Here is a 27,936-nt window from a genome sequence, read left to right as displayed (position 1 = left end):
GGGGAAGGGAGCCCGGCTCCACTCACGCGCCCGGGGGCGGCACCGGGGCCGTCGCTGCGTCGCTCCCGTTCAAAAACTGAAAAGGGGGGCGGGGGGGGGCGGGGGGAAAGACCTGGCTCCTCGTTTCATCCGGAAACCGGCGGGCCGGCAGGAAATGACGAAGGCAGAGGTCGTCCAGGTCCGGTCGGTAACCGGGTCCCGCGCGTCCGGCCCCGACTCTGGGGGAAAGAGCCCCGAGCGGAGCAGCCTGGCCGCGTGCCGCCTCCGGAGCCAGCAGCGTGAGTGGACCCGCGTCCCGGCACCTCCCGGGCCCCGGGCGGGGCCGCGTCACCCGGCCCCGCCCCCCGCCCGCGCGCCGGCCCGCCCCGCCCGAGACTCGCGGGGGAGGGGAAGGGAGGGGTCCGCCACCCGCTCCGCGCCCCCAGCCCTGGGCACGGAGGCTCTTACGAGTCCAGCCCGCGGTGCGAGCCTCTCTCCGGGTCGTAAGGAATAGTGAGGCTCCGAGGGCCAGAAACGCAGACAAAAAGCCGAAGCAGCCGCGACGGCCGCGCGAGCAGGGGGTGGCCGAGACGTCCCCGGCGCGGCTGGAGTTTAGCGCTAGCGTTTTAAGATTGAGCCCCGCGCAGTTCGAGCGGCGGAAACGCAAAGGATGTTCCTGGCAGCTCTGGAAGCTACCTGTGGCCACTTAGTGGGAGAGGATTATATTTTATACCCTCGCGACTGGATTTCCTTCCAGGAGGAGCCGGTGTCAAGGAACCGGGGTCAAGGCTGGAAGGGCTCAGGTTTAGAAGTCAGTTATATGTGACAGTCAAGTTGCCGCTCCACTCCCTACTCCCTACTTGCTCCACTCCCTACTTGCAACTTTGGGCAAGTTACATAACCACCACTACCACCTTCCCGGTTTCTTTCTTCTGTGAAATGGAGCGTTAGTGCCTCACTATTGCAAAAACTCAATATGTGGACTGCCCTACATATAAGCCCTCAAATGTTAATTCCCTTCTTCCTCTTGGTCGAAGGCCTGTTACCTTGTACCCTTCTGCTTTAGGAGCCCAAACCTTTAATGTTTCAGAAGACCGAGAAAATTACATTTATGCAGTGGATTGTGTTGTAAGCAACTCTGTAAGTGATGCCAATCTGAATTTTTATCAAGATAGCAAAGCTCTAAGTGAGAGACAAAAATGTAATATTCAAGGCAGAATGACAAGTGATACTCCATTTTAGAACCACCTAGACATGGTATCAGGAAACTGATTTTAAAACTTATGATACAGTCACTTAATCCCCGGAAATTTTCTCCTAGTTTTCAACCTAGAAGTTTATCAAACGAAAACCAAGCTCTAGTTGTCATATTTTGGGAACTCTGTCTCTGGATACTAACGTTTTACTTGGGACTTAACTAAGCTCATCCTAGAATCCCCTTACCGAAATTGTTCAAGCATCACTGCACAGGAAAAATATGTGAAAAAAGTTCAGTTTTCTCACAAGAACCCTGAACGATGATCCAAGCAAGTGGCTAGCCATAATGGTGATCTTGCTGAAACTGTGCATTTTGCTTTAGAAGGCTGTAGTGGTATGTAGTCACCGCTTAGCAAGTATGTATGGGTACACTTGGTTAGACTGTAGCGTGCTGGGAGGTGACGGTCATAGTTCAGGCCACATGTGGGCCATGGGTCTGTACTATGACTCTGGGCAAGGCCATTCCTTCTTCCTGGTAGTCTTGCAAAACCATGCCATTGGTCATGATGGAGGACTGGGCAGGCAAGGCCTACCCTCAGTGCAAATCTTTCACAACTACAGTGCTAAAAATAACTCAAGTGCCTGTCCCTGGAACTGTGGAATGGTAGTGTCATTGCATATCAGCGATGTTGTATAATCCATGTTGTTTAATTCATGTTAAAATTTTACCATTCTGGGTCAGTAGTAATTCAAAATCCTTCTCTACATATAATTAAAGACTGGCATATTTGTAGCAGGATGAAGACAAGCTCTGTAGGAATACACCATTTATCAAGGGGCCCATGAACAGAATTTTGTGAAATATGGAAGCAAGAAACTAACCTGGCTCAGATCCATTCAGGTGTTAGAAAACAGGTAGGAAACACTTCTATGATTTGTCAGACAACGGGCACCTGCAAAATGTTCCAATGGCCGCTGCTGTATGTTCACTGTTTCTTCCCAAATCTGCTAATAGCTCCCAATCTTGAAACCTACCACCCTTGTGCAATCGTCCATGGCTTTCTGCAGCATCTCAAATCAGATATCCAAAGTCATCTCTTTTTGCCAAAAACATGTTTGTTGTTGTTACTTTATATTTTAGCACCAGCAAAATTCTAGATTCCAGAAATCATAAAGACAATTACAGTCTCGTGTCTTCCCAAAGTTTCCATTTCTAAAATAGGCTGATCACTTTCAGAGAAAGTCTGGAGTTCAGTTTTAAGAAATAAGAGTTAAAACTGTAAATATGCCAAATCTCCCTATATCTCCTACTCCTTTAAAAAAGAAATCCATTTCCAGGCTTTAATATCAAGGAATTAGGTATGGTATAATGCTTAAGTAACATCTAGATCTTGCATCTACAAATTTTTATAATTTAACGTAAGTTCTGTTTTTATTACTACTTGGCCAATTTTTACAAGATCAATCTTTATATTCATCAGACACCAACAGATATTTTGAAGAGATCACTCTTAACCTCAGTGTCTAGAGTTTAAGTTAAATGAGCTCTCATGACACTCACTTTATTGTAAATGAACATAGGATGTCCCCAAACATCTGACAAAAACTTCAGGTGTCAGCAGAGAAAACATGCCACCTGGTTTAGGAGCAGACCTCTGGGGAAATTTTATTCATTTTATACAGAGGTAAGCTATAAGAAAGAAAGACTGCCTTTAATGCACACTTGTTAACACTGAGCCAGATCTACATTGCAGAACATTTTGGAAGCTTACAGGAGATTGGAGGATAGTTTGTGCAAGAATGTCTGCAATGCCTTCATTGTTGTAGGATGTCTAGAAAAAAATTGCAAAACAATTTCTTGGACATTTCAGATATTCTTCTTCTTGGAATTAGAAAATGGCTGTCTAATTCTTAGAAACTACATTTATCGCCTATAACTTGTTCAGTTTTTCTCCTTTTCATATAATGTCTAAAACAATGCTTTTTGGTTTTCTTTTACGTATTAAGTCATTTTACTTAGATTTACCTGTATGTCCAACACAAGGGAGGCACTTTCAACTAACTCTCAAACACCAAGGGGACACCATTACTCTTTTACTTGCTATTTGAAACACTTGCTATTACCACTCTTATTTTCTGTGAGAATGTAGGAAGAATGCATTTCCTTGAATAGAAGTCACAGCTGTGTAAATAGCAAAAAGTAACTTTTACCCCATAGTTTCTTTCAACCACATTTGGCCAGGAGGCCAAAAACTAGATAAAGCTTCAAACTTTCCCACTTGAATGGGAGGCAAGTGAAAGAGCATAGAGATTAACTAGAGTTTTAACCTACATGTGGAAGATACAATGTTTCAAAATCAAAAATAAGGGGAAATACATTTCATGCCTTAGTTATCTAGCCCAGGGGTTGGCAAACTTTTTCTTAAAGGGCAAGATTATAAATATTTTAGGCTTTGAGGGCTGGAAAGCAAAAATCAAGGGTACTATACAGGTGCTTAAAACCATTTAAAATATATCCACTTAGAAATGTGAAACCATTCTTGGCTCCTGGGCCATCCAAAAGCAGGCAGCAGCCTGGAGTTGGCCAGGAGGCCATATGTTTGCCAGCCTTTCTCCAGATGGTCATACCACCACTAACTAAAAGAACCCCTGTTCTCTTTTCTTTCTTCTAGCCCCATGCCTGGAGGTTACGGAGTGATGGGTGATGATGGCTCTATGGATTACAGTGTTCATGAGGCCTGGAATGAAGCCACCAATGTTTACTTGGTAGTGATCCTTGTTAGCTTTGTTCTCTTCATGTATGCCAAGAGGTAAAGGTTTTAGTATTTCAGGGTTGATAAGAAACTGGGCATTTAAAAGGTTTACACGTTTGTTTGTTCCAAATTAAATGCACAAAAATACTGCATTTATGCATTATTGCAAAATTGAGCATTTTTGTTCTTGCTATGAAAGCACTATCATTCAGGTCTGTCCTCGAGCTCTGGACACCAAGGCTTGGCTTTGAAGAGCCCACTGCATTAAGAGTTGGAAATTTTGGGGTGCCTGGGTGGCTTAGTTGGTTGAGGGTCCAACTCTTGATTCTGGCTCAGGTCATGATCCCAGGGTTGTGGGAGGAAGCCCCACATGGGGCTTTGTGGCGCTGAGTGTGGAGCCTGCTTAGGATTTTCTCTCTCTCTCCCTCTGCCCTCTCCCCATCTTGTGCTCATGCATGTGTGCTCTCTTGCTCTCTCTCTCTCTCTCTTTCTCAAAAAAAAAAAAAAAAAAGTTGGAAATTTAAGTGCAGCTCAGGTACCCTGACTGGCTTCTATCATTTCTAATGTAGCTCAATTTTATCATCCAGCCTGGGCCCACTGTCACTCTAGGATGAGCATTTTATTTTTGGCCAACATGCCTGAAATGCAGAAACACTAATTCCTATGTATTAAGCAATTCTCTCTTGACACATGTTAAGTTTTCCCTTCTGATTCTTGTGCATGACCATATCATAGCACTTACTGAATAATGTTGGTATTATCTGGCTACTTGTCTGTCTGTTCCACAAAAACTTCAGTCCCTTCAGGACAAGGGCTTTCCCATTTAACCTTGTGTCCCTGGTGTGCCACACAGTGTAAATCCTCAATAAATATTTCCTGGTTTAATTCCAGGTGTTGTAGCATAATTTATTCTTTTTCACACACCATGGCTCCTTTCCTTTAAGTACAATTAAAAAAGAGAGAGAGAGAGATGGGTGCTTTGAAGAGTAAAAGCAGTATTCACTGGACTGAGTTGCTTCTCCTTAGGGCCCCATGCTCTTCGGTATTCTCTATGCAGGTTAAAAAGGCATTAGATATGTTAGAAGGTATTTGATAACTGATTTAATTTCTCTGCTGGTTATGGGCCTGTTCAAATTTTCTGTTTCTTCCTGTTTGAGTTTCGGTAGTTTGTGAGTGTCTAGGAATTTGTCCATTTCTTCCAGGTTGTCCAGTTTGTTGGCATATCATCTATCATAGTATTCTCTTATAATTGTTTATATTTCTATGGTGTTGGTTGTGATCTTTCCTCCTTCATTCATGATTTTATCTATTTGTGTCCACTCTCTTTTCTTTTTGAGAAGTTTGGCTACGGGTTTATCAATTTTTTTATTCTTTAAAAAAAAACAGCTCTTGGTTTCATTGATCTGACAACAATTAAGAGTCCTGGGTCAGATGGCTTCCCAGAGAAATTCGACCAGACGTTTGAAGAAGAGTTAATACCTGTTCTTTTCAAACTGTTCCACAAGACAGACATGGAAGGAAAACTTCCAAATTCATTCTATGAAGCCAGCATTACCTTGGTTCCAAAGACCCCACTAATAAGGAGAATTACAGGCCAATATCCCTGATGAACCTGGATGCAGAAATTCTCAATGAGATACTAGCAAATTGAATTCAACAGTACATTAAAAGAATTATTCACCATGATCAAGTGAGATTCATTCTTCAGCTACAGAGCTGAGTTAATATTTACAAATCAATCAACGTGATATACAACATTAAGAGAAGGAAGACTCAGAATCATATTATCCTGTCAATAGATGCAGAAAAGCATTTGACAAAGTACAGCATCCTTTCTTGATAAAAACCCTCAAAAAAGTAGGGATAGAAGAAACATACCTCAACATCATAAAAGCCATATATGAAAGGCCCACAGTTAATAGCATCCTCAATGGGGAAAAACTGAGAACTTCCCTCTAAGGTCAGGAACACAACAGAGATGTCCACTCTCACCACTGTTGTTCAACAAAGTACTGGAAATCCTAGCCTCAGAAGTCAGACAACAAAAAGAAATAAAAGGCATACAAATTGGCAAAGTAGAAGTCAGACTTTCACTCTTCACAGACAACATGATACTTTACATGGAAAACCCAAAAGACTCCACCAAAAAACTGCTAGAAATAATATGTGAATTCAGCAAAGTCACAGGATAAAAAAATCAACATACAGAAGTCAGTGGCATTACTACACACCAATAATGAAGAAGCAGAAAGAGAAATCAAGGAATCAATCCCATTTACAATTGAACCAAAACCCATAAGATGCCTAGGAATAAACCTAGGCAAACAGATAGAAGATCTATATGCTGAAAACTATAGAAAATTTAGGAAGGAAATTGAAGAAGACACAAAGAAATGGAAAAACATTCCATGCTCATGGATTGGAAGAACTGCTATTGTTAAAATGTCAGTATTACCCAAAGCTGTCTATACATTCAATGCAATCCCAATCAAAATAATTCCAGCATTCTTCACAGAGCTAGAACAAACAATCCTAAAATTTGTATGGAACCACAAAAGATCCTGAATAGTCAAAGTAATGTTGAAAAAGAAAAGCAAAGATGGAGGCATCACAATTCTGGACTTCAAACTGTATTACAAAGCTGTAGTCATCAAGACAGTATGGTACTAGCACAAAAACACATAGATCAATGGAACAGAATAGAGAACCCAGAAATGGACCCACAAACGTATGGCCAACTAATCTTTGACAAAGTAGAAAAGAGTATCCAGTGGAAAAAAAAGACAGTCTCTTCAGCAAATGGTAATGGGAGAACTGGACAGTGACATGCAGAAGAATGAAACTGGACCGCTTTCTTATACCGAGTTCTTATAAACTCAAAATGGATGAAAGACCGAAATGTAAGACAGGAAGCCATCAAAATCCTAGAGGAGAAAGCAGTCAATAACCTTTTTGACCTTGGCCACAGCAACTCCTTACTAGACATGTCTCAGAAGGCAAGGGAAACCAAAGCAAAAATGAACTATTGGGACCTTATTAAAATAAAAAGCTGCTGCACAGTGAAGGAAACAATCAGGAAAACTAAAAGGCAACTGATGGAATGGGAGAAGATGTTTGCAAATGACCTAATCAGATAAAGAGTTAGCATCCAAAATCTATAAAGAACTTATCAAATTCAACACACAAAAACAAATAATCCAGTGAAGAAATGGGCAGAAGACATGAATAGACACTTTTCCAAAGAAGATATGCAGATGATGCTCCACATCACTCATAATCAGGGAAATACAAATCAAAACCACAATGAGATACCACCTCACTCCCATCAGGATGGCTAAAATTAACAACTCAGGCAATAACAGATGTTGGTGAGGATGCAGAGAAAGGGAAACTCTTTTTCACTGCTGGTAGGAATGCAAACTGCTGCAGCCACTCTGGAAAACAGTATGGAGGCTTCTCAAAAAATTAAAAATAGAACTACCCTACCACCCAGCAATTGCGCTACTAGGTATTTATCCAAAGGATACAAAAATGCTGATTTGAAGGAGTATACGCACCCCAATGTTTATAACAGCATTATCAACAATAACCAAAGTATGGAAAGAGCCCAAATGTCCATCGGCTGATGAATGGATAAAGAAGTGTGGTATATATATACAATGGAATACTACTCAGCAATCAAAAATAATGAAACCTTGCCATTTGCAACAATGCGGATGGAACTAGAGTGTATTATGCTAAGTAGAATAAGTCAGTCAGAAAAAGATAGATATATAATTTCACTCATGTAGAATTTAAGAAACATGACAGATGAACATAGGGCAAGGGAAGGAAAAATAAGATAAAAACAGAGGGAGGCAAACCGTATGAGACTTTTAAATACAGAGAACAAACTGGGGGTTGCTAGAGGGAAGGTGAGTGGAGAGATGGGCTAAATGGGTGATAGGCATTAAGGAGGGCACTTGGGATGAGCACTGGGGGTTATATAAATAATGAATCACTGGGTTCTATTCCTAAAACCAATACTCTACTGTATGTTAACTAACTTGAATTTAAATAAATAAATGTAAATTTTTTTAAAAGGCATTAGATAGTTCAAATTAATTAGTAATCAAAAAATAATTGATGTTTGGCCTGGAGAGCAGGTCAGAACTCGCACTTCTTCTCAGACAGGCAGGTTTGCCTTTCCAGCCACATGACCCCTGGAGCAGCTGGCCCATTGACAGCCTGGACTCCAGGGTGGCTGAGAGAAGGCTCCACACACCATCGCCAGTTTACTTGCAGGTAACAGCTTTCTTCCAAAAATAGCCACCACGTCCCCCCCACCGACCCTCCTGTTTTAAAAGCAGAGACATACTGTTGTTAGTTTTAAGTAGATGGACCCGCTAAGGTTATGCAATTGTATTTAAGAAATATGGTGATCATTATTTTCCAAAATTAAGGTCTACTCCCATTCTGTTTATTTGCTAACCCAGTAATTTAGCTTTATTTGGATGACACCAGAGGGAGGAGAAAAATAAGATGTTTTCTTGTTTATGCATTTTCCCATACAGTATTTGGCTTTTGGTGAGAGGAAGGAGTAGAAGTGCAATGAAAGTACATCTCTTTGTTGTATTACAGGGATGTTTTCAGCTTTCTTTTCTTTCTTAGAGCCCTGTGGCCATACATGTATAGCTTCGTGGTTTTTAAGGAAAGAAAGAACATTTGAGCCAAGGAAGCATCTTACAGATACAAAAGAAATGAGCGCATTGTTACTTAAGTCCTTTTTTTTTAAGTTTATTTATTTTCAGATCGAGAGAGAGAGAGAGAATGCAAGTGGATGAGGGGCAGAGAGAGAGAGAGAGAGAGAGAGAATCCCAAGTAGACTCTGCACTGTCAGCACAGAGCCCAATGGGGGCTCGAACTCACAATTCACAAGATCATGACCTGAGTGAGCCCAGGTCGGACATTTAGCCATCTGAGCCACCCAGGCACCCCTTAAGTCCTTGTGATGTATCTGCTGATTACTATGGTCCTGAGTTCGTTACAGTCCAATAGATATTAATACAGATCTCTCTTCTGTATTGGTTTTGTGTTTTAGGAACAAAAGGAAAATTATGAGGATATTCAGCGTGCCACCTACAGCAGAAACTTTATCAGAGCCCAGCTTTTATGACACAATAAGCAAAATTCGTTTAAGACAGCAACTGGAAATGTATTCCATTTGTAAGTATATTCTGTGCTGAACTGTATATATAGACATGTTTCAAATAGATTTTTTTGGAATTGAGTTCAGTTAGCAAAGGTTATCAGAAATAATTGATAGTGCCTTTTTTAGATGATGAGCATGGTACTGGCAAAGGCATATCTGCCATGTAGTTGATGCTTCAGAGCCCTCTGCTTGTATGGGACCCTTCAGGACCCTGAGAACAGCCCTAACAATGTGTTCATATGATGATATTTTTATGTTTTGCAAAAATTAGTTATTTTACCCATCAGCTAAGACTGCTGTCTCTTCCTGCTCTAATTTGCCCTCCTTTGCACATCCCTCATGTGGAGTAGCATTAAGTGGCCAAGAGCATTTGGGGATGTGGCTGAGGGGAAGTTGAGCTGGAGCTGCATTTAGTTTGGGTTTGAATTTTGTATTTATGGAGTTTGCAGTCATTTCTATTATAATTAAATTACTGCAAGCCAAAGCAATATAAGAATTGCTTCTAGGAATGTGGCATGTGATATCAACGTGCAAGGCTAGAAGTCATGTCTCAGTGTGTCATATAGTACTAAACACTGTCAGTATGTATGTCATGGAGAAGAAATAAAGTTTAAAATGTATAGAGTCATAATGAAATGTACATCTAAGCCACAGTCTTTTATGCCACCATTTAAAAGAATGAGTTGTGGTTTCCAAGATATATTATTAACTGAGAAGAGCAAGATAAAATAATATATATACTAGGATGCTACTCTTTTAAAATCAAAGGACCAAAACATCCTTTGTATTATCTATGTCTAATATAAATGTTCTATATAATTATGCAAGCATGGAGGAAGGCTTGGAAAGATATGCATCAGATTATTAACATTCATTACCTTGATGGAGACTGTGTGGAATTTAAGGGGAAAAGATTGGACACTTTCTAAAGCAGTTGTCTACCGTAAAAAATTAAGTGTGTGTGTATGCATAGAAAGATGCAAGAAAGAATGATCAGCAAGATATCACTACTATGTGTCTCGGGCAAAATGGAATTTCAGGTGAAAATATACATGGTTACGTGCATATACGTGTATATACACACATAAACACAAGTAGAACCTCTAAAATCTTAAGCATAAATAAATGTTATCCTGAAAACTAGTAACAGCAATTCCTTTAGGGCGAGGAATGGGGTGGGTAGCCACAGGATTGATCAGGTAGGAGGAAGATACACTTTTTACTGTTTCCTCTGTTCCTTTTGCATTTTGTACCATCTGCATATGTTACCAGTTCAAAATAAGAAGTAAAATTGAACATAGCAGCATTACTCACAATAGCCAAAAGGGAGAAACAACCCAAGTGCCCTTGACAGATACACAAAATGTGATATAGAAATCCAATAGGATGTTATTCAGTCTTTAAGAGGAAGGAAATGCTGACACGTGCTACGGCACAGATGAACCTGAGGACGTTATGCTTCATAGTGATTCTTATTATGAAGGGAAATAAGCCAGTCGCAAAAGAACAGATATTTCACTTAAAGGAGACAAATTCGTAGAGACAGAAAATAGAACGGTGGATGTCAGGGACCTGGGGAGGAGGCAGTGGGAAGTTATTGCTTAATGTGTGTGGAGTTCAGTTGGGGATGATCAGAAGAGCTCTGTAGGCAGATGGTGGTGATGGTTGCAGAGCAATATGAATGTACCTAATGCTACTGAACTGTGCCCTTAGAAATAGTTAAGGGGCTCCTGGGTGGCTGAGTCGGTTAAGCATCCGACTTCAGGTCAGGTCATGATCTCACAGTTCCTGAGTTTGAACCCCACATTGGGCTCTGTGCTGACAGCTCAGAGCCTGGAGCCTGCTTCGAATTCTGTGTCTCCCTCTGTCTCAGCCCCTCCCCCTGCTTGCACTCTGTCTGTCTCTCTCTCTCTCAAAAATAAATAAACATTAAAAAAAAGAAATAGTTAAAATGGCAAAATTCATGTATATTTTACCACAATAAAAAGTTCTTTTAAAATAAAATACCAACAAAACAAAACACAAAGTAGAGAGCCAGAAGCTCTGTTTGGAAAATTATAAAGAATTAAGTTTCTGTTGACACCCAGTCAAAACAGAAGCTATCTCCTATTAGTATAGTAATACATTCAGTAGCATAACATATACTATTATAAACCAAGTATACAGTTTTTTTTCTTTTTTGATGGGAACGCCATAAAATAAAATTTATCTGAATTCCTGTGTTTGTAGGGTGTGTTAGTTTTCTACTGCTGCTGTAACAAATCACTACAAATCCAGTGGCTAAATACAACACAAATGTATGGTCTTACAATTTTGTAGTGTAGATGTCCTACATCGGTCTCACTGGGCTGAAATCAGGTGTCAGCAGGGTACTGTTTCTTTCTGGAGGCTCTAGAAGAGAGTCTTTGCTAGAAAGCTTCTGGAGGCCACTCACATTCCTTGGTTTATGGCCCTATGCCTCCGCATTGGGAGCCAGCAGCATGTAATCTTTCTGATCATTCTTCCATTTTTATATTAGTCTCTCTCTGAACTGAGGAAAGGTTCTCTGATTTTTAAGGTCCATTTGATTAGGTTGGGCCAGATAATCCAGGGTAATCTCCTCATTATAAGGTCCTTACCTTAATCACATCTTCAAAGTCCCTTTTGTCCTATAAAATAACATATTCACGGATTTAGGGGATTAGGATGTGAACATCTTTAGAAGCCATTTTTCTTATAAATAGTATATGTGTGGATTTACATGTTTAATGAATCCAATCACATTGGCTCATTCTTAGTGTTCATGACATATCTATTCCTGACAAAGTCAGGCAGTTCAAAAGGAAATAGTAAACAAAGTTCTTTTTCTTAAAGATGACTCCCAAAATTGTATAAACTGTAGGCCACAAACTTTTGGATGCACCCTGAGTAGCATAAATAAATAGTGTCTCTTTCTTGGCTAGTAAAAACTTAAGGAGGTGAGTGAAAGTTTTAACTGTAGACAGTGAATGACATTTATAAAGATTTTAACCCTGTACTCTCTCCAGTTCCAGGTTAAGACCATTCTTCTTCAACAAACATTTCTCAGAAGTACAAAAAAACCCACAGAATGCATATCTGTTTTTTCTTCTAGTTTATATAAAAAAAATTTTTTTTATTAGTTTTCTTTATTTTTGAGAGGCAGAGAGAGACAGAGTGGGGGGGGGGGGAGGGGCAGAGAGAGAGGGAGACACAGAATCAGAAGCAGGCTCCAGGCTCTGAGCTGTCAGCACAGAGCCCAATGCGGGGCCTGAACTCACAAACCGTGAGATCCAGACCTGAGCCAAAGTTGGTTGCTCAACCAACAGCCACCCAGGCGCCCCTCTTCTAGTTTATATTGACAATGTTCACTAATAAGTTTCTTAGACTTACAAGTTAAAATACAGTCAAATTCATTATGATGTGAACAAAAGCATTACTATCAGCTTAAGGTGGAAGTGGGAGATAAGAAAGAAGGAAATTGGGGCACCTGGGTGGCTCAGTCGGTTAAGCATCCAACTTCTGATTTCAGCTCAGGTCATGATCTCATGGTTTGTGAGATCAAGCCCCACATTGGGCTCTGCACTGGCAGCATGGAGCCTGCTTGGGATTCTCTCTTTCCCTTTCTCTCTGCTCTCGCTCTCTCTCTGTCTCTCTCTCTCTCTCTCTCAAGGTAAATAAATAAACTTAAAAAAAAAGAAAGGAAATTATAAAATGTTAATTTAACTGTAATAGCTTAATTAATGTTTACACTGTTTTTTAAAACTGAATAATCCTGACATACAAATAATAAAATAAACATATAAAAATGAGTATCAGCAGTGCTGGGAAATTACAGGATCAGAAATTAATTCTTACTTAATTCTACTAATTACTTAATTAGTTAATTCTTTACTGAGAATCATGACTTGACTGATTTAATGATGTTAGCTAATATTTTGCTATTTTTATTAATTTTATCACTTTTTTTGTTTTGTGTTTGCTTTGTTTTTTAATAGCAAGGAAGTATGACTATCAGCAGCCACAAAACCAAGCTGACAGTGTGCAACTCTCATTGGAATGAAATGACAGAAAATGAACAACATTAAGTAATTGTTCAACAGTCTGGTAGCAAGCTCCTAAATGTACTAAATCATGAACAGCATTTTTTTTTAACCCTATCATTTTACTTGTGACTTTCTTCCAGTTTTTTGTGTTTTGTTTTGCTTTTTAAAATTGCATCACCAAGTCATTTGTTATACAAATTAAAAAAAAAAAAGTCTCAAAGGCGTGGACACAGAGAATCTGTACATCCTTAGGAAGATAGAATATAACCAGAGATGGTGATTTTTACCTTGTGGAGACTTTTGATTTCTTCAGGATATGATCAGTCAGGAATAAAAATACATCTTTGGAGGTGAGCGTATGGAGCTTATGCCACTTTGATTTGAACAGTTTTGCAAAATTAAAAAGTAAAAATCCATTCATTGGAATAACATCCTCGATTGTATTCTGTGATGAATGTCATAATCAATAATGGACGCATTTGTGTTCTCACCGCTGTTATTACCACACTTGAATTGAATTAACTACCTTTGCTTCTTCAGAACTTACACAGGAGACTGTCTTTTCTACTATCCTCATGAAACAAACCCATCTACTAATTGTGGAAGCTTCCTGTGATTGGAATGTTTTCCCTTCATTGTGTTCCCGGGAGTTTGCCTTTTTTTTTTAATCCCACAGTTTCATTTCCACCAGAAGAGTTTCTTTGGACCATACTGCAACCGTGCTGTGGAATAAATGGGCACCTCTCTACTGGTGTTAGCAACTTGCTTTTTTGGTCATGTAACTCTCAAGTTTAATGTAACTGGATACTTACACTTTTTTAGCATAATAAGCTTCCCTGAAGACTCTCATATCTTGTACCATTTTGTACCATACATGGAAGTGTTTTTACCAAATTTTTCCTATTTATTTAAATAAAAGTTGGTGGGAGATAGTTGCAGGGAAATTTCACTGTCCACATCACTGTCCAAGAATTAGTTTTTGAATCAAAGCTATTCTTAATTTTAAGAGTTAGAGTTAATATTTCAAGCACTGTTTCCTTTTCTCTTTATTGTGAAGTAAAGAACATAAATTTTAAATGAAAAGGTTTAGACCAAATAAAATTATTGAGGGAAATTGCATTTGTTTTTAAATTTTATATTATTCAAAAATGTCTATCTTGTTCAAGGTAAATTGTTGACTAAATGGAATAATTCTTGACTCACAAATGAGTTTGAATGCACTGCTGATACATAGAATAAAAAACTGACTACAGGATTGTAAACAGTTATAATTATGGGCCGGGAATAGCAGAGCAGCAGGGGGATGATCTCCTTAAACTTTGCTTTGCTCTTAGGAAAACCACCGTATATTTCTGTGAGCAGGAAATGTGATCAGGAGCAGGAGCAGTTTACTTGTGTCACTGACATATTGCACAATCTGGACAAATTACAAAAACTGGCTATTTCAGATGATTTGTAAAAATAGTGTACATAAATAAATGTAAATCACTCTCTCTGTCCCAAAAATAAATAAACGTTGAAAAAAAAAAAATTTAAAAAAAAAAAAAAAAAAAAGGGCGCCTGGGTGGCGCAGTCGGTTAAGCGTCCGACTTCAGCCAGGTCACGATCTTGCGGTCTGTGAGTTCGAGCCCCGCATCAGGCTCTGGGCTGATGGCTCAGGGCCTGGAGCCTGTTTCCGATTCTGTGTCTCCCTCTCTCTCTGCCCCTCCCCCGTTCATTCTCTGTCTCTCTCTGTCCCAAAAATAAATAAACGTTGAAAAAAAAAAATTTTAAATGTAAATCACAATGAAATTGACTGGTTGTTTTTTATGTGCATCCACTAGATAGAGGCAGTCATAACTTAAAGCTAGTAGATCGTGTGGTGAGCATCAAACCTTGGCAAGGAAAAGGATGAATTCCTCCTCATTTTTTCTCTAAACCCAGCTGATGGGAATCACACCCCCCACTGGCAGGAACAACAACAAGTCCGCCTTTGAAGTTTCTTCTCTGCTTCAACAGCTGAGCTGCTTAAGGGGTAGAAGCCCTGTAGCCACACTTCAAAGCCATGCCAGTTGATCGTCCTGCTTCTGCACACACGCGTGCGTGCGTGCGCGCGCACACACACACACACACACACACACTGCCCCCACTGCATCCAAGGTTCAATAGAACTATTTTCTTTGGAAGAAAAATGGAATGACTAATAGACTGGTAACTAACACTTGTGTTCTTTTCCTGTTGCTTCTCTTTTAACTGTATAAGATATTCAGCAGTATGCACAGTTCAGCCTCTATTGGTGCACAGCTTCAGTATGTAAAATAATTGGTTGTTTAGCCAGCCAGCTGCACAAAAGGAAGAAGGTAGCCTCTGGAGGGCACAAGTGTTTGCTATTGACCTCACACTGTTTCAGGTGGAGTTATTTATGATTCATCAGAAATAAAATGCAGACTTTATCATAAAATTGTTGTAATGTCAGAACTATTTTAAGTATGGCATAGAAATAGATAAATTTATCATAATAAAAATAATTTCAATTCTTAAGAAAAGAATAAATTAAACTTAGAAAATATAATTAAAGGGAGAAGGGACACAAGTATATTATATGGAGCCAAATAATTCATTCAACAAACAGTTGTGGAGTATATACTCCGTGCTAGCTGTATGTAATTTTCTGCAGGCTATTCCAGTCTAATAGTAGAATCAGAACAGAAATAGGGGCTGAATCAACTGATAAATTGATAAAGATGTGGTACATATATACAATGGAATATTAGCCACCAGAAAGAATGAAATCTTGCCATTTGCAATGATGTGGATGGAGCTAGAGTGTGTTATGCTGTGAAATAAGTCTGAGAAAGACAAATACCATATGATTTCACTCGTGGAATTTAAGAAACAAAACAAATGAGCAAAGGGGAAAAAAGAGAGAGGCAAACCATAAGAGACTCTTTTTTTTTTAACGTTTATTTATTTTTGGGACAGAGAGAGACAGAGCATGAATGGGGGAGGGGCAGAGAGAGAGGGAGACACAGAATCGGAAACAGGCTCCAGGCTCTGAGCCATCAGCCCAGAGCCTGATGCCGGCTCGAACTCACAGACCGCGAGATCGTGACCTGGCTGAAGTCGGACGCTTAACCGACTGCGCCACCCAGGCGCCCCAAGAGACTCTTAACTATAGAGAATAAACTGAGGGTTGATGGAGGGAGGTGGGTGGGGGATGGGCTAAATGGGTGATGAGTCCTAAGGAGGGCACTTGTTATGATGAACACTGGGTGTTGTATGTGAGTGATGAATCATTCAAAAACAAAAACAAAGGAATAGAGTCCAAAAAACTAAATGAAAATAGAAAAGACATTTGGCTTATCTCCAACCTGTATGCAAAATTGTGAGGATCACAGAGTAGGAACTTCAGCTTAGTCTTAAATCTATTTCCCACTGGACCCGCCAATAAAGCCAGCGCCAAACTTACACAAAACTACAAAGCAAGAAAAATTTCCTACCTCTCTTTTTGTCCCTCTTCAGCCTCCTGTAAGTCTATGCATAGGACAGTCTTGAATGAGGACATAAGAGCATTAGGCTCAAGAACCACGATGGTAAACCCTCCTAACTCCTAAGGTACACGTGGAAACTCAGCAGCAGCTCACCTTGACCTTGACCTCTCACCCCAAAATAAAGGAGTGGCATTTAGCATTGGATTCCATTCTGATGTATTCTCCACCTTTATTTTATTCAGATACAGTGAAAAATGAAAGTTGACTATGCAGATTAGTAACATTCCACATTCTATCTAGGTAGGAAGGTGAGATAAATGGAAGGGGAGGATGCTCACTGTCCAGGCTCATTGATAGTTGTTTAGCCTCCAGTTTGATGCTGAGGGTCCATTGTTGTTCCCTTGTTTTATTAGTTTTTAATATTTATATATTTATTTTGAAAGAGAGAGGGTAAGGGCAGAGAGAGAGGAGAGAGGGCATTTTGTGCTATCAGCGTGGAGCCCGATGAGGGGCTCAAACCCACAAACCTTGAGATCATGACCTGAGCCAAAATCAAGAGTCAGATGCTTAACTGAGCCATCCAGATGCCCCTATTTTTGATGTTCCTAGTTCTGGAATTTCTTCTCTTCCAAATAGAGAAACTACAGAGGTTAGGAAGGAGTGGCTCCATAACAGGAATTTTTATGAAAAAAATATTTTGACACATTTCTAACTAGCTGAAGAAAGTTCGAGTTTTTTAACTGCAACCAACTGTTGTTAAATGAAACTGCAAATGCTTTTGGTCTCAGAAATCTGAATTTCTTTAAAAAAATACACCCTATAAAGTATTTAAGACAGAACAAGTAAATGTATGTTTAACATATTCATTTTTGGAGAAGTGATTGCAAGTGTCTCTGAATAACATTTTATTTTGAGATTTAAAAAACTAGGCCCATTCAAGTACACTACTATCCAATATAATTTTTAGATCTCAAATGCATTCTAGCACCTTCTCTTAGCATAGTAACTAGCCCAAAGTAAATGCCTGGTAAAGATTTGTTGAATTAATTTCCTTGTGACAACTTGTAGAATTGATGTTTTATTTTTTTACATTTTTAAAAAGTGTAGGTTGCTTCTGGTAATGGAAGAGTAATTGCATCAGGCTAACTTACAGATAATGATTATGAGTTCACAGCAAAACATTAAAAAAGGACTATTTGAAGGTAACCGTAAGCAGACAAACCAGAAGGAAAATGACCCTTGAAAGAAAAAGACTGTATTGTTTGAGATTTGTGTTTATATGGTGTTTGCCTGAAGGTATTTCCCAGTCTGCTAGTTGTAAGTAGCTGGAACTCAAATGGAAAGCTACAGAGAAATGGGTTTGAGGAATAGGGCAGAGTTCAGGGCTTCTGGAAAGACTGGAAAGTGAGGAGGAACATCACAGAAAGAAGGGAACCACAGAAGGGGGTGCCCCCAAATCTGTATATAAATACTGACAAGTCCCTGGCTGATCCCTAAACTACAAATCTACAAGAGAGATTCTGGCAGAAAGGTGCCTGGCAGAAAACAAACAGCTAAAAAGATGTAAGAAATAAGAAGAGCCTTCAGCTGCTGCCCACCATAAGAGATAGTTTGAGTTGTGTCAAGATGAATTGCCTGCTGGAACAAAAATAACACTTTTTAGAGAAGGAAAACAGAATCTAGAATCTCTACATTGTATCACCACCCATTGTCTATTATACAACAACAACAACAAAATTACAGGAATGAGAAGAACAGGAAAATGAGATCCACAGTCAAGAGAAGAAATGGGACCTGTGGTCCATAGTCAAGACAAAAAATAGTCAATATAAACTGACTCCAAGATGACCCAGATGTTGAATTAACAGCAAGGACTTTAAAGTAGCTATTCAAATATGTTTAGATAAATGAAGTATCTACAGATAAATGATAATTGAAAGGCTTTATCATCAGATCTGCTGTACAAGAAATACTAAAGAAAATTCTTTGGGCAAAAGAGAAATGATAGCAGATGGAATCTAATCTAAGTAAACTCTAGACATAATGAATGAACAGTTGGGGAGACACAATGATGGTGTAAGTAGGGGTTTTTACCAAATGAAGATAAATATATAGAACTTGAGGGGCACCTGGATAGCTCAGTCAGTTAAAAGTCCAACTTCAGCTTAGGCCATGATCTCACAGTTCGTGAGTTCCAGCCCCATGTCAGGCTCTGTGCTGACAGCTCGGAGCCTGAAGCCTGCTTCAGATTCTGTGTCTCCCCCTCTCTCTGCCCCTCTCCCACTTGTGCTCTGTCTCTTTCTCCCCCCCCAAAAATAAACATTAAAAACATTTAAAAAAAAAAAGAATATATAGAAGTTTCTTGCACTATTGTAACTTTTCTATAAGCTTAAAGGTTTTTTTTTTAATTATAGAAAAGTATTTATAATTTTTTTTTACTGTTTATTTCTTTTTGAGACAGAGAGACAGAGCGTGAGCAGGGGAGGGGCAATGGGAGAGGGAGACACAGAATCCGAAGCAGGCTCCAGGCTCTTAGCTGTCAGCACAGAGCCCAGTGCGGGGCTTGAACTCCCGAACAGTGAGATCATGACCTGAACTGAAGTCAGATGCTTAACTGACTGAGCCACCCAGGTGCCCCAAGAAAAAGCATTTATAAATCAATTTCTTAGTAAATCAGATTCTACTTTTTGTGTCATACCAATCATTGGCAAAATGAAAAACAGGCAAGGTGTCTAAAGGTGTCTTGGGCAACATTATGCTTTTTTTCTTCTCTATTTCATCCCACAGCATTCAATATCCTGTTCTTAATCAAAATCCACTGCCAAGAAAGAATCTAAAACACACTTCCAAAACAGGAATAAATAATAACAATTAAAATGTTACTTCTCACAAGACACTTGTTTTGTATTTTAACAGAGGCTTCAACTAGAGAGATACGAAGATTTCAGACATTACAGAGCAGTGGTAATTAAAAAAAAAAATTTAATGTTTATTTTGAGAAAGAGAGAAAGAGAGAGAACAGGGGAGGGGCAGAGAGAGAGGGAGAGAGAGAATCCCAAGCAGGCTCTGCACTGTCAGCGTAGAGCCCAGCGTAGGGCCTAACCCATGAACCATGAGATCATGGCCTGAGCCGAAATCAAGAGTCGGAGGCTTAACCAACTGAGCCACCAGATGCCCCCATCAACTTAGTTTAAACATTAGCAATCAGAATGTCACCTTCTCCCCATCAATATTATTAAATGCATTGGAATTCCTAAAAAAAAATTTATATCTGTCAAAACAGGACACTGTCACCTCTGATTTATTGTCTCATCTCTGTGAGGTAGCAAGATAGATGATAACAGATAATGATCTTTTAAGTGCCATTTTACAAGTGAGTAAAAGTGAACAATGTGAATGACTCTCCTAGTCCTGGACCTTTTCAATATTGAGAAATGCAAAGATTAGATGGGAAGAAATATCTCCAGGGGCAAGTAGGGATATGTCCAAAGCCAGATATATTAAAAAGGCAATTACTGACAAACATATAGTAACATACTGTACTTATTATTGCTTTGTACATTTAGGACTGTGGTTAAAACACACACACATACACACACACACATACAAGTAGTAACTGATTAATTTTTTTCTATGGTGTCAATTTTTAAATCTGCTATAGTACCTTGCAAATACTAGGTGTTTAACAAACATTTGCTTAGTTAAATCAGATCAAATCCAGTGTTGTGCTATCCCAGAAAGCAATCAGGCCTGGAATAACACTGTTTTGATAGGTTTTTGTATTTTTCTTTCCAATGCAGTAACAGTGCAGAGAGTAACAGTGATTCTACCATTCTTACAGCTCTTTCTAGAAGTCCAGTGTACTTTGTGAAAGTGGTTGAATCCCAACAACTTATCATGTTTTATCTTTTTTTCATATTTTACCTTTAAAAATATTTTTTTTAGTGGTTTAAAATAACAAACATCTCACAGTTGAAGAGCTCTGCAGCTGAGTGGCTCAGGATCTCTCATGAAGTTGCAATGAGGATGGGGTGCATTCAGCTGAGGCTTCAGAAGCTGCCTCCAAGATGGCTCCCTCACATGACCATTGGCAGGAGACCTTAGTTCTTTGTCATGTGGGCTGTACACATTAACACCTTCCAAAAAGCAAAAGAAGGAAGATGGACTTTTTTTTCTCCAAAATATTCCGGAATAAAATATACTATATATTTTAAGGCATTACAATTTCTTAAAAATACATGATTATTTTTCAAAAAATATTTAGAAATTTTTGGGGGTGGGGGAGAGAGTGAATATGTGTGGGGGAGGGGCAGAGGAAGAGAGAGAAACTTAAGCAGGCTCCATGCTCAGCACAGAGTCCAATGCGAGGTTTGATCTCACAACCCTGGGATCATGACCTGAGCTGAAATCAAGAGTTATTTGCTCAAATGACTGAGCCACCCAGGTGCCCCAATTTTTTAGCAATTAAATCTCAATTCATTACATAAATGAAAGCAGTTACATGGAAAATCCAAAAAAGGAAACAATCCAAAAATGTTAACTTTCGTTTGTTTGTCGTACATTTGCTTTTCCAAATTAGTTTTGCTATACCAGTATTTTGATTGTTTTGCAGTTTCTTAAGCTCATTATACCTAATGATAATGGCCTGCAAGTACACAGCTATCTGAATTCCAAAGGGAAGGCAGCTGGCCTGGGACTGGGACAAGGTTACAGCTAATCTACAAATCTGCCAGTTGGTATTCAGACAATCTTGAGGGGACCAATTCTGTTCTTTGAAAGTACAGACATGAGTGGGTGGTTGTTTTTACAAATTAATTTCTCCCTTGTTATATTCAGATCTAGCAAATTACCACAGGAGCACATCTTGAATTTACTTAAGGCATCATCTTCCACAATTTATAGTTCTTAAGCAAAGCTGAACATGTGGTTACTGTCTTGTATATCAGTAAAACATCAACAAAATATTGTTGATTGGAAATCAATTACGACAGAGGAACTGCGTCAACAATCCAGAACACGGGAGGGGATGCTGGCCCGGCTAATTGCAGACAAATGTTAAGTGCTCTTTTCAGGCTGTCAGGGCTTTTACCAGCAAATCTTTTTGGGAAAGGAGTTGCTCCCTTTCTTCCTTGAGACTCTTTTCCCTCCATTTTAGGGAGAGAGATAGAGAGAGTGTGTGAGTGGGGGGAAGGGACAGAGGGAAAGAGAGAGAGAAACTTAAGCAGGCTCTACACTCAGTATGGAGCCCAATACGGGGCTCGATCCCACGACCCTGGGATCATGACCTTAGCTGAAATCATGAGTCAGACGCTCAACCCACCGAACCACTCAGGTGCCCCTCTTCCTTTAGACTTTGCTCATCAGAGTTCAGCTTCCCTTTTCATCTTCAACACCTGTGATGTTTTCTGCAGCGGCCTGGAGATTGGGTTTTAGAAACACCAGTTCGAAGGACAGGTTTTCATTTATCTACAAATTGTAAATGAAGAGGAATGGTTGGAAACTTACTCAAAATTTGCTTATTTAGTTGCATCCTAACTTTGTTTAGGGTTCTGGATGTTTTTGGCTACTTCTTAGGTGCCTTGCTTAATGACCTGTGGCCCGTTGCCATGGTGAAATAGAATTAATAACAATTCTTACGTATGTTAACTTAATACTTGTAAAACATACTCTGTTTTTTTTTTTTAAATGTTTATTCATTTTTGAAAGACAGAAAGAGACAGAGCACAAGCAGGGGTGGGGTGTAGAGAAAGGGGGACACAGAATCTGAAACAGGCTCCAGGCTCTGAGCTGTCAGCACAGAGCCTGACGTGGGGCTCAAACTCACGAACCGCGAGATCATGACCTGAGCCAAAGTCGGACGCTCAACCGACTGAGCCAGCCACCCAGGCACCCCTCTTTCTTTGCTTTTTAAAAAAGGACCTAGGCAAATCTCATTTGCTTTAAAAGGATTAAACTAGAAACACTAGTCCTTAGTGGTAGCTGTGGAGAAATTTCAGCTGAATGTGTGAACCAACATATGACAAATGTAGACACTGCTCAGCAAGCCTACAGCTCTGACTGAAGTTTGACATTTGCTTTTTCAAGTTTGGAGAGTAAACTTAGCTTGATACAATTCTGAATGGAGTGAAGTCACTTGGTGGTCCAAATAATCTTTTTCCTTCTGAACTCTGTTGTAACTAGTCATTTTGGGCTAATCAGAAGGGTCTAGTTCAACTTTCTCCCAAGAAGTTACAATAAAATTTGAATTTTATTTAGTTTGAATAAATTTCCATTTAATACAAAGACAATTCTACATTTTTGTATGTTTCCAGACAACTTTCAAAGCACCAATATAGATAGAAAAAGAACTAGTTTAGTTAATAGAACTTAGAATTTGAAACCTGAGTTCCAGCCCATTTTGCTCTAGGCTGTATCTATTTGAATTTGAACATATCATTAGCCTCATTAGGCCTCAATTTGTTCATCTATTAAATGGGAATAAGACTGCCTTTACCCCATGGATAAAGGGATTTTTTTTTTTTTTTTTTTTTTTTTTAGAGAGAGACAGAGAGTGCAAGGAAGGGGCATAAGGAGAAAGAGAGAGAGAATCCCAAGCAGGCTCTGACTGTCAGCACAGAGTCCGACTCAGGGTTTGATCTTATAAACTGTAAGATTGTGACCTGAGCCAAAACTAAGTGCTGATGCTTAACTGAGTGAGCCACCCAGGTGCCCAGTCATATTTTTTTTTTATTTTTTTAAGTTTATTTATTTATTTTGAGAGAGAGAGAGAGCATGTGCATGAGCAAGGGAGGGGCAGAGAGAGAGAAAGAGAGAGAGAATCCCAAGCAGGCTCTGCACTGTTGATAGTGCAGAGCCCGATGTAGGGCTCAAACTCACAAACGGTGACATCATGACATGAACTGAAACCAAGAGTTGGTCGCTTAACCAACTGAGCCACCCAGGTGCCCCTGGTAATGTTCTTAATGATATGATATCTGGGCCCCTTGGAAGGAAATGTAATGATCCTTGGCAATGTTGTTCAATATTCTTGTACCGTGTAACTAAATATATTTAAAAGTTTGGAAGAGCAAAATCAGACAAGAATGGAATCCCTGATGCCTCCAGGCCACTACTATGGGTATTTGTTAGCTTTCTGTGCAATGCCAGGAAGGCAGCTAGCCAATGAAAACTTATAAAGTACATGAATCAAGTAATCTAAACAAAATAGTCATCTCTGAACACACAGCTATCGCTTTGACCTCACCAAGAACCTTCAGTCTTCTGTGTCATCCTTCCAGTAATGATAACATCTCCATTTTTCAGAGGGCAATATGGGTAACAGGGAGATTAGGGGAGCAGCCCAATGTCAAAAACCAGGATTTTGTTATTTTTTGAGATTCTTTCCACTCTATGTTTCTATGATCCTCATAACAGAAACACAATGGTTTGGAGGGTCAGCATTGTTTCCAGATATTATTGATGGGGAATACTTAGCATGCCTAAGTTATCAGCCTCATTCATGTCTGTTTGAGATGTAAGTCGAGCAAATGGCAGCAAGTAACTTTTCCTTACAATAATTTAAAGTATCACTCCCAAACACTCAAATATAGAGGATTCTTTTTTTCTGTGTATTCATTTGACCACCCCATAGTTTATAAATCTGTCTGTTTTGTACACTTTGTACCAGACAAGTCTGGGCATGCAAAGATTGTAGCAAGTTTACAAAAGCCACTTAACATATTTGGTTGTCATTTAAATTATGACTTTGAAAACAAAGAAGACAAGCCCTTTTACAGTGATAGGCAGGTTTACATAAGTCGCTGCACCAACTAAATTCAAAATAACTTCAGTTCATATTGAAAAAGTTATTCCTCTGTTGCCACTCTGCCACAGCAGTCTGATATTTTAAAATATATCCACGGAAATTAGTAAGTATGAAAGGAAGGGTTTCGGTACTTCTCCTGTGTGTCCTTTTTGTGAGTCATGGAAACTGCAGCCACCAGAGCTTTCTCTTGATGGTGGGATGCAGTCTATCCTTTCTTTCCAAGAACTTACCCTGACACATTATAAATCAGGGAAAGAAAGTCAAGAGAAGTGGTCTTAGGAGTACATATAGGACTTGAGGTTGGTTCATTTGCTTCACCTAGTATCTCTTTTAATTGCTGTAGTTTCAGTTGAGTGACTCAAGAATATTTAAGTCAAAAAAAAAAAAAAAGACTCCGGTATTTTGGGTGCCAACAGTGACCTAGTGAGCATGGAAGTCAGGTGTGTAGCGTAGAGTGGGCATGCATCAGAAAGGCCAGCACTGTGAGCTGTGGCCAGAGAAAGACGTGGGTTGACATTCCGTTCTTACCAGCAGTGCCCTGTGCTCCTCTAAGTGGAGATCATAACTCCACCTCCAAGAATTCTTTTCAGGGTTAAATGAAATTCCCAATGTTAACTGCTCAGCACAGTGTCTGACTGAAGATATATTCCATATATACTTATTGTAGTATACTTGCTTTAACACAGGCTATATACTTGCTTTAACCCAGGCTTTATATAAAAAACCACATGAAATAGAATTGATGCTAAGAAGAAAGAGAAGCCACACTAGAATGAATCAAGAAAAAAAGACCATTCTCAGGAGAATTCTCAGGTGAAAGATTTGTGTTACATAATTTTAAAAATAATAAAATTTCTTATTTTCAATAACATGCAGTAATGGAACTACATGCATAAACTAAGAGGCAAACCTGTTTAAATGAACAAATAAGGACCACTTAGAATTATCATAGTGGGATATACAGGAAAGGGGTGTTAGATCTACTTGATTTCAATTTTATCTTTGTCCTTTGCCTGAATGTCTTTATCTGTGATCTTTGGCTTCTCTGTCTGTTAAAACAACACATTGCAGAGTGTAGTGAGGATAATATATTAAAAGTATATAAGTGTCTATCGATCTAGGATAATATATTAAAACTATATACATGTCTGTCTACCTACCTAGAAAGAGTATGCAATATGGGGCGCCTGGGTGGCGCAGTCGGTTAAGCGTCCGACTTCAGCCAGGTCACGATCTCGCGGTCCGTGAGTTCGAGCCCCGCGTCGGGCTCTGGGCTGATGGCTCAGAGCCTGGAGCCTGTTTCCGATTCTGTGTCTCCCTCTCTCTCTGCCCCTCCCCCATTCATGCTCTGTCTCTCTCTGTCCCAAAAATAAATAAACGTTGAAAAAAAAAAATTTAAAAAAGAAAGAGTATGCAATAAACCATGTAGAGTCTTGATTATTCCAATACTATAATAAATTTTTACTACAAGTAGGATTTTAAAATTATTTTAAATATGAAAAATTAGTCTGATGTATGTAAACATCCTCTTTGAAATTATTTGCACTATTGCTTCCCTAATTATTTTGTCATTTGTATAATTAAAGATTAACCTCTAGGGGTTATGATTGATGAGGCACAGGAAGTGGCTTCTGGGGTGGATGGCAAAGTTCTAGTTCTTGGCCCGGGTGGTAATTATAAGGGTGTGCCGCTTTGTAATTACCCATTGAGCTATATATTTGTTTTGTGTGGATTTTGGTGTCTGTTTCATTATACAATAAAAAAAAATTTTTAATAAAAAAGTTTACTCAACGCAGTTACTGTATAAACTACTACAAAGGTAAAATCATAGACAGCTGATTTAGTGAGGTCTTATTATGTTTTAAAAACACATTGAATAGGGGGTACCTGAGTGGCTCAGTCGGTTGAGTGTCCAACTTCGGCTCAGGTCGTGATCTCGCCCTCTGTGAGTTTGAGCCCCACTTCGGGCTCTGTGCCGACAGCTCAGAGCCTGGAGCCTGCTTCAGATTCTGTGTCCCCCCCTCTCTCTCTGCCCCTCCCCCCACTTGCACTCTGTCTCTCTCTGTCTCTAAAAAATGAATAAATGTTAAAAAAATTTTTTTAAAAACCACATGAAATAGAATTAACATATAAGTAAATGAGTGATCTTGATTCCCACCTTTTATTGGGCCCTTCCACCCATGCACGAAATCGCTATCTGAATTTTCCATTTTCATGTGAAAAATTTTGGATGCCATTGACTGTAAATATAAAGTGGAATTAATGTCATCTTAGATGGTAACAGAGTTTACATGGCAATACAAACAATCAACACTAATCCAAAAAGATGAATCCAATTGTAATGAGGCCTCATGATTTCAGACACAGTAAGCATAGTGGTGCCCACTGAAGAATAGAAAATGTAGACAGTAAAAGAGATCAGTGGATGACAAGTTGAACATGAGTCCTCTTTTGTGTGGTTATGCAAAAAATAATAGCTATAGTATGTATTCAACAAGTTACTATTATCTCTGGTGAAAAATGTGAAAATTGCAATTATTCTATTGCTATGTAGAAAATATAGGAACAGGTACCTTTAGGAAACTTGGCTTTTAAAGAGGAACTTACTCAAAAAAAAAAAAAAAAAAGAGGAACTTACTCAAGATTTCTCTTGGTAAAGGAATGTAGAGGTGTCGTATGACACCCAAAGCTTCCTGAGGGATCAGAAGCAGAATATTTGCAAGAACCAAGGAAAGGCTGGTCTCTCTCCCCTTGCCTCATGGACTCTTGCTCTCTTCTTTTCTGCAGACCACCTCCCATCCCTTGTTGATCAGCAAACATGCCCCTGAAAAAGTGCCCTATGTTTCCAGATCTCCTGTGGTCAGCATCTGATGGACTCATTCTGTCTGAGCCCCAATCCAAATAACTGTGGACAAAAGAGACAACAAGAGTAGAAGGCTCTCTGCTGAGGCATTGTAGAAATGGGAGGAAATGACTTATTCGAACTCAACACAGATGATGACACGGCCACTAAAATAGATCATTCATGCATTCCACCAACATTGAACTACCATGAGTCAGGCTGCTAGGGATTCAAGGATGAATAATGCCCGGCCCCTGTCCTTGAAGAGGTCAGACTTCAGAACACAGAATTTCTAAAGAAATTCTTTAAAAAGGAGAAGATGAAAGAAGTATGAAAACAGTCTTTAAGGATCCTAGAGGAGGTGATGACTAATTTCACAGAGGAAATTATAGTGGAACAATCTTGAACAATGAGTATTGAAGCTTGCAAAGTACATGCAAGCAAAAATGTATTAATTAATTTACATCAAAATTGAGAATTTCTCTTCAATGGAAGACATTATGGATAAAGTCTTGACAGATCCAAGAGAAGACAAAAGTCTAAATATCTAAAACTGATAAGGATCTAAGGCAAACCCACAGGAAAAATGGATGGGTACTCCAATAGAAGACGGGCAAACATTGTGAACAAGCAATCACCAGAGGAGAAAACCAAAAG

The 27,936-nt window shown here is 39.3% G+C and overlaps 2 protein-coding genes across 9 annotated transcripts in view; one reads left to right on the top strand and one right to left on the bottom strand.

Moving 5' to 3' along the window:
* Positions 1-277, bottom strand: part of SLC20A2 (solute carrier family 20 member 2) — a 107,213-nt gene extending 106,936 nt beyond the window's left edge. The window contains exon 1 of one of the 4 annotated variants that reach the window (XM_043562935.1): positions 113-277. The gene's annotated coding sequence lies outside the window, so the exon portion shown is untranslated. The remainder of the gene's footprint in view (positions 1-112) is intronic. The other 3 variants (XM_043562956.1, XM_043562941.1, XM_043562963.1) reach the window with 3 other exon arrangements.
* SMIM19 (small integral membrane protein 19) lies at positions 165-27,280 on the top strand. 5 transcript variants are annotated; one of them, XM_043562996.1, is made up of 5 exons: positions 165-278; positions 1,971-2,091; positions 3,849-3,986; positions 9,010-9,134; positions 13,116-14,652. In XM_043562996.1, exons 3-5 carry the CDS (start codon positions 3,853-3,855, stop codon positions 13,178-13,180), a joined length of 324 nt encoding a protein of 107 aa, XP_043418931.1. In that variant the 5' UTR covers positions 165-278; positions 1,971-2,091; positions 3,849-3,852; the 3' UTR covers positions 13,181-14,652. The 5 variants fall into 5 exon arrangements, with proteins under 5 accessions (XP_043418931.1, XP_043418941.1, XP_043418951.1 ...); XM_043563006.1 differs by having other exon boundaries at positions 170-278; positions 1,974-2,091; XM_043563016.1 differs by lacking the exons at positions 1,971-2,091; positions 13,116-14,652 and adding an exon at positions 27,225-27,280 and having other exon boundaries at positions 171-278.
* The last annotated feature ends 656 nt before the right edge of the window (positions 27,281-27,936 follow it).

Source organism: Prionailurus bengalensis, chromosome B1 (assembly GCF_016509475.1).
Source record: "Prionailurus bengalensis isolate Pbe53 chromosome B1, Fcat_Pben_1.1_paternal_pri, whole genome shotgun sequence".
Classification (NCBI taxonomy): Eukaryota; Metazoa; Chordata; class Mammalia; order Carnivora; family Felidae; genus Prionailurus; species Prionailurus bengalensis.
This window is presented reverse-complemented; position numbering and strand designations above follow the sequence as displayed.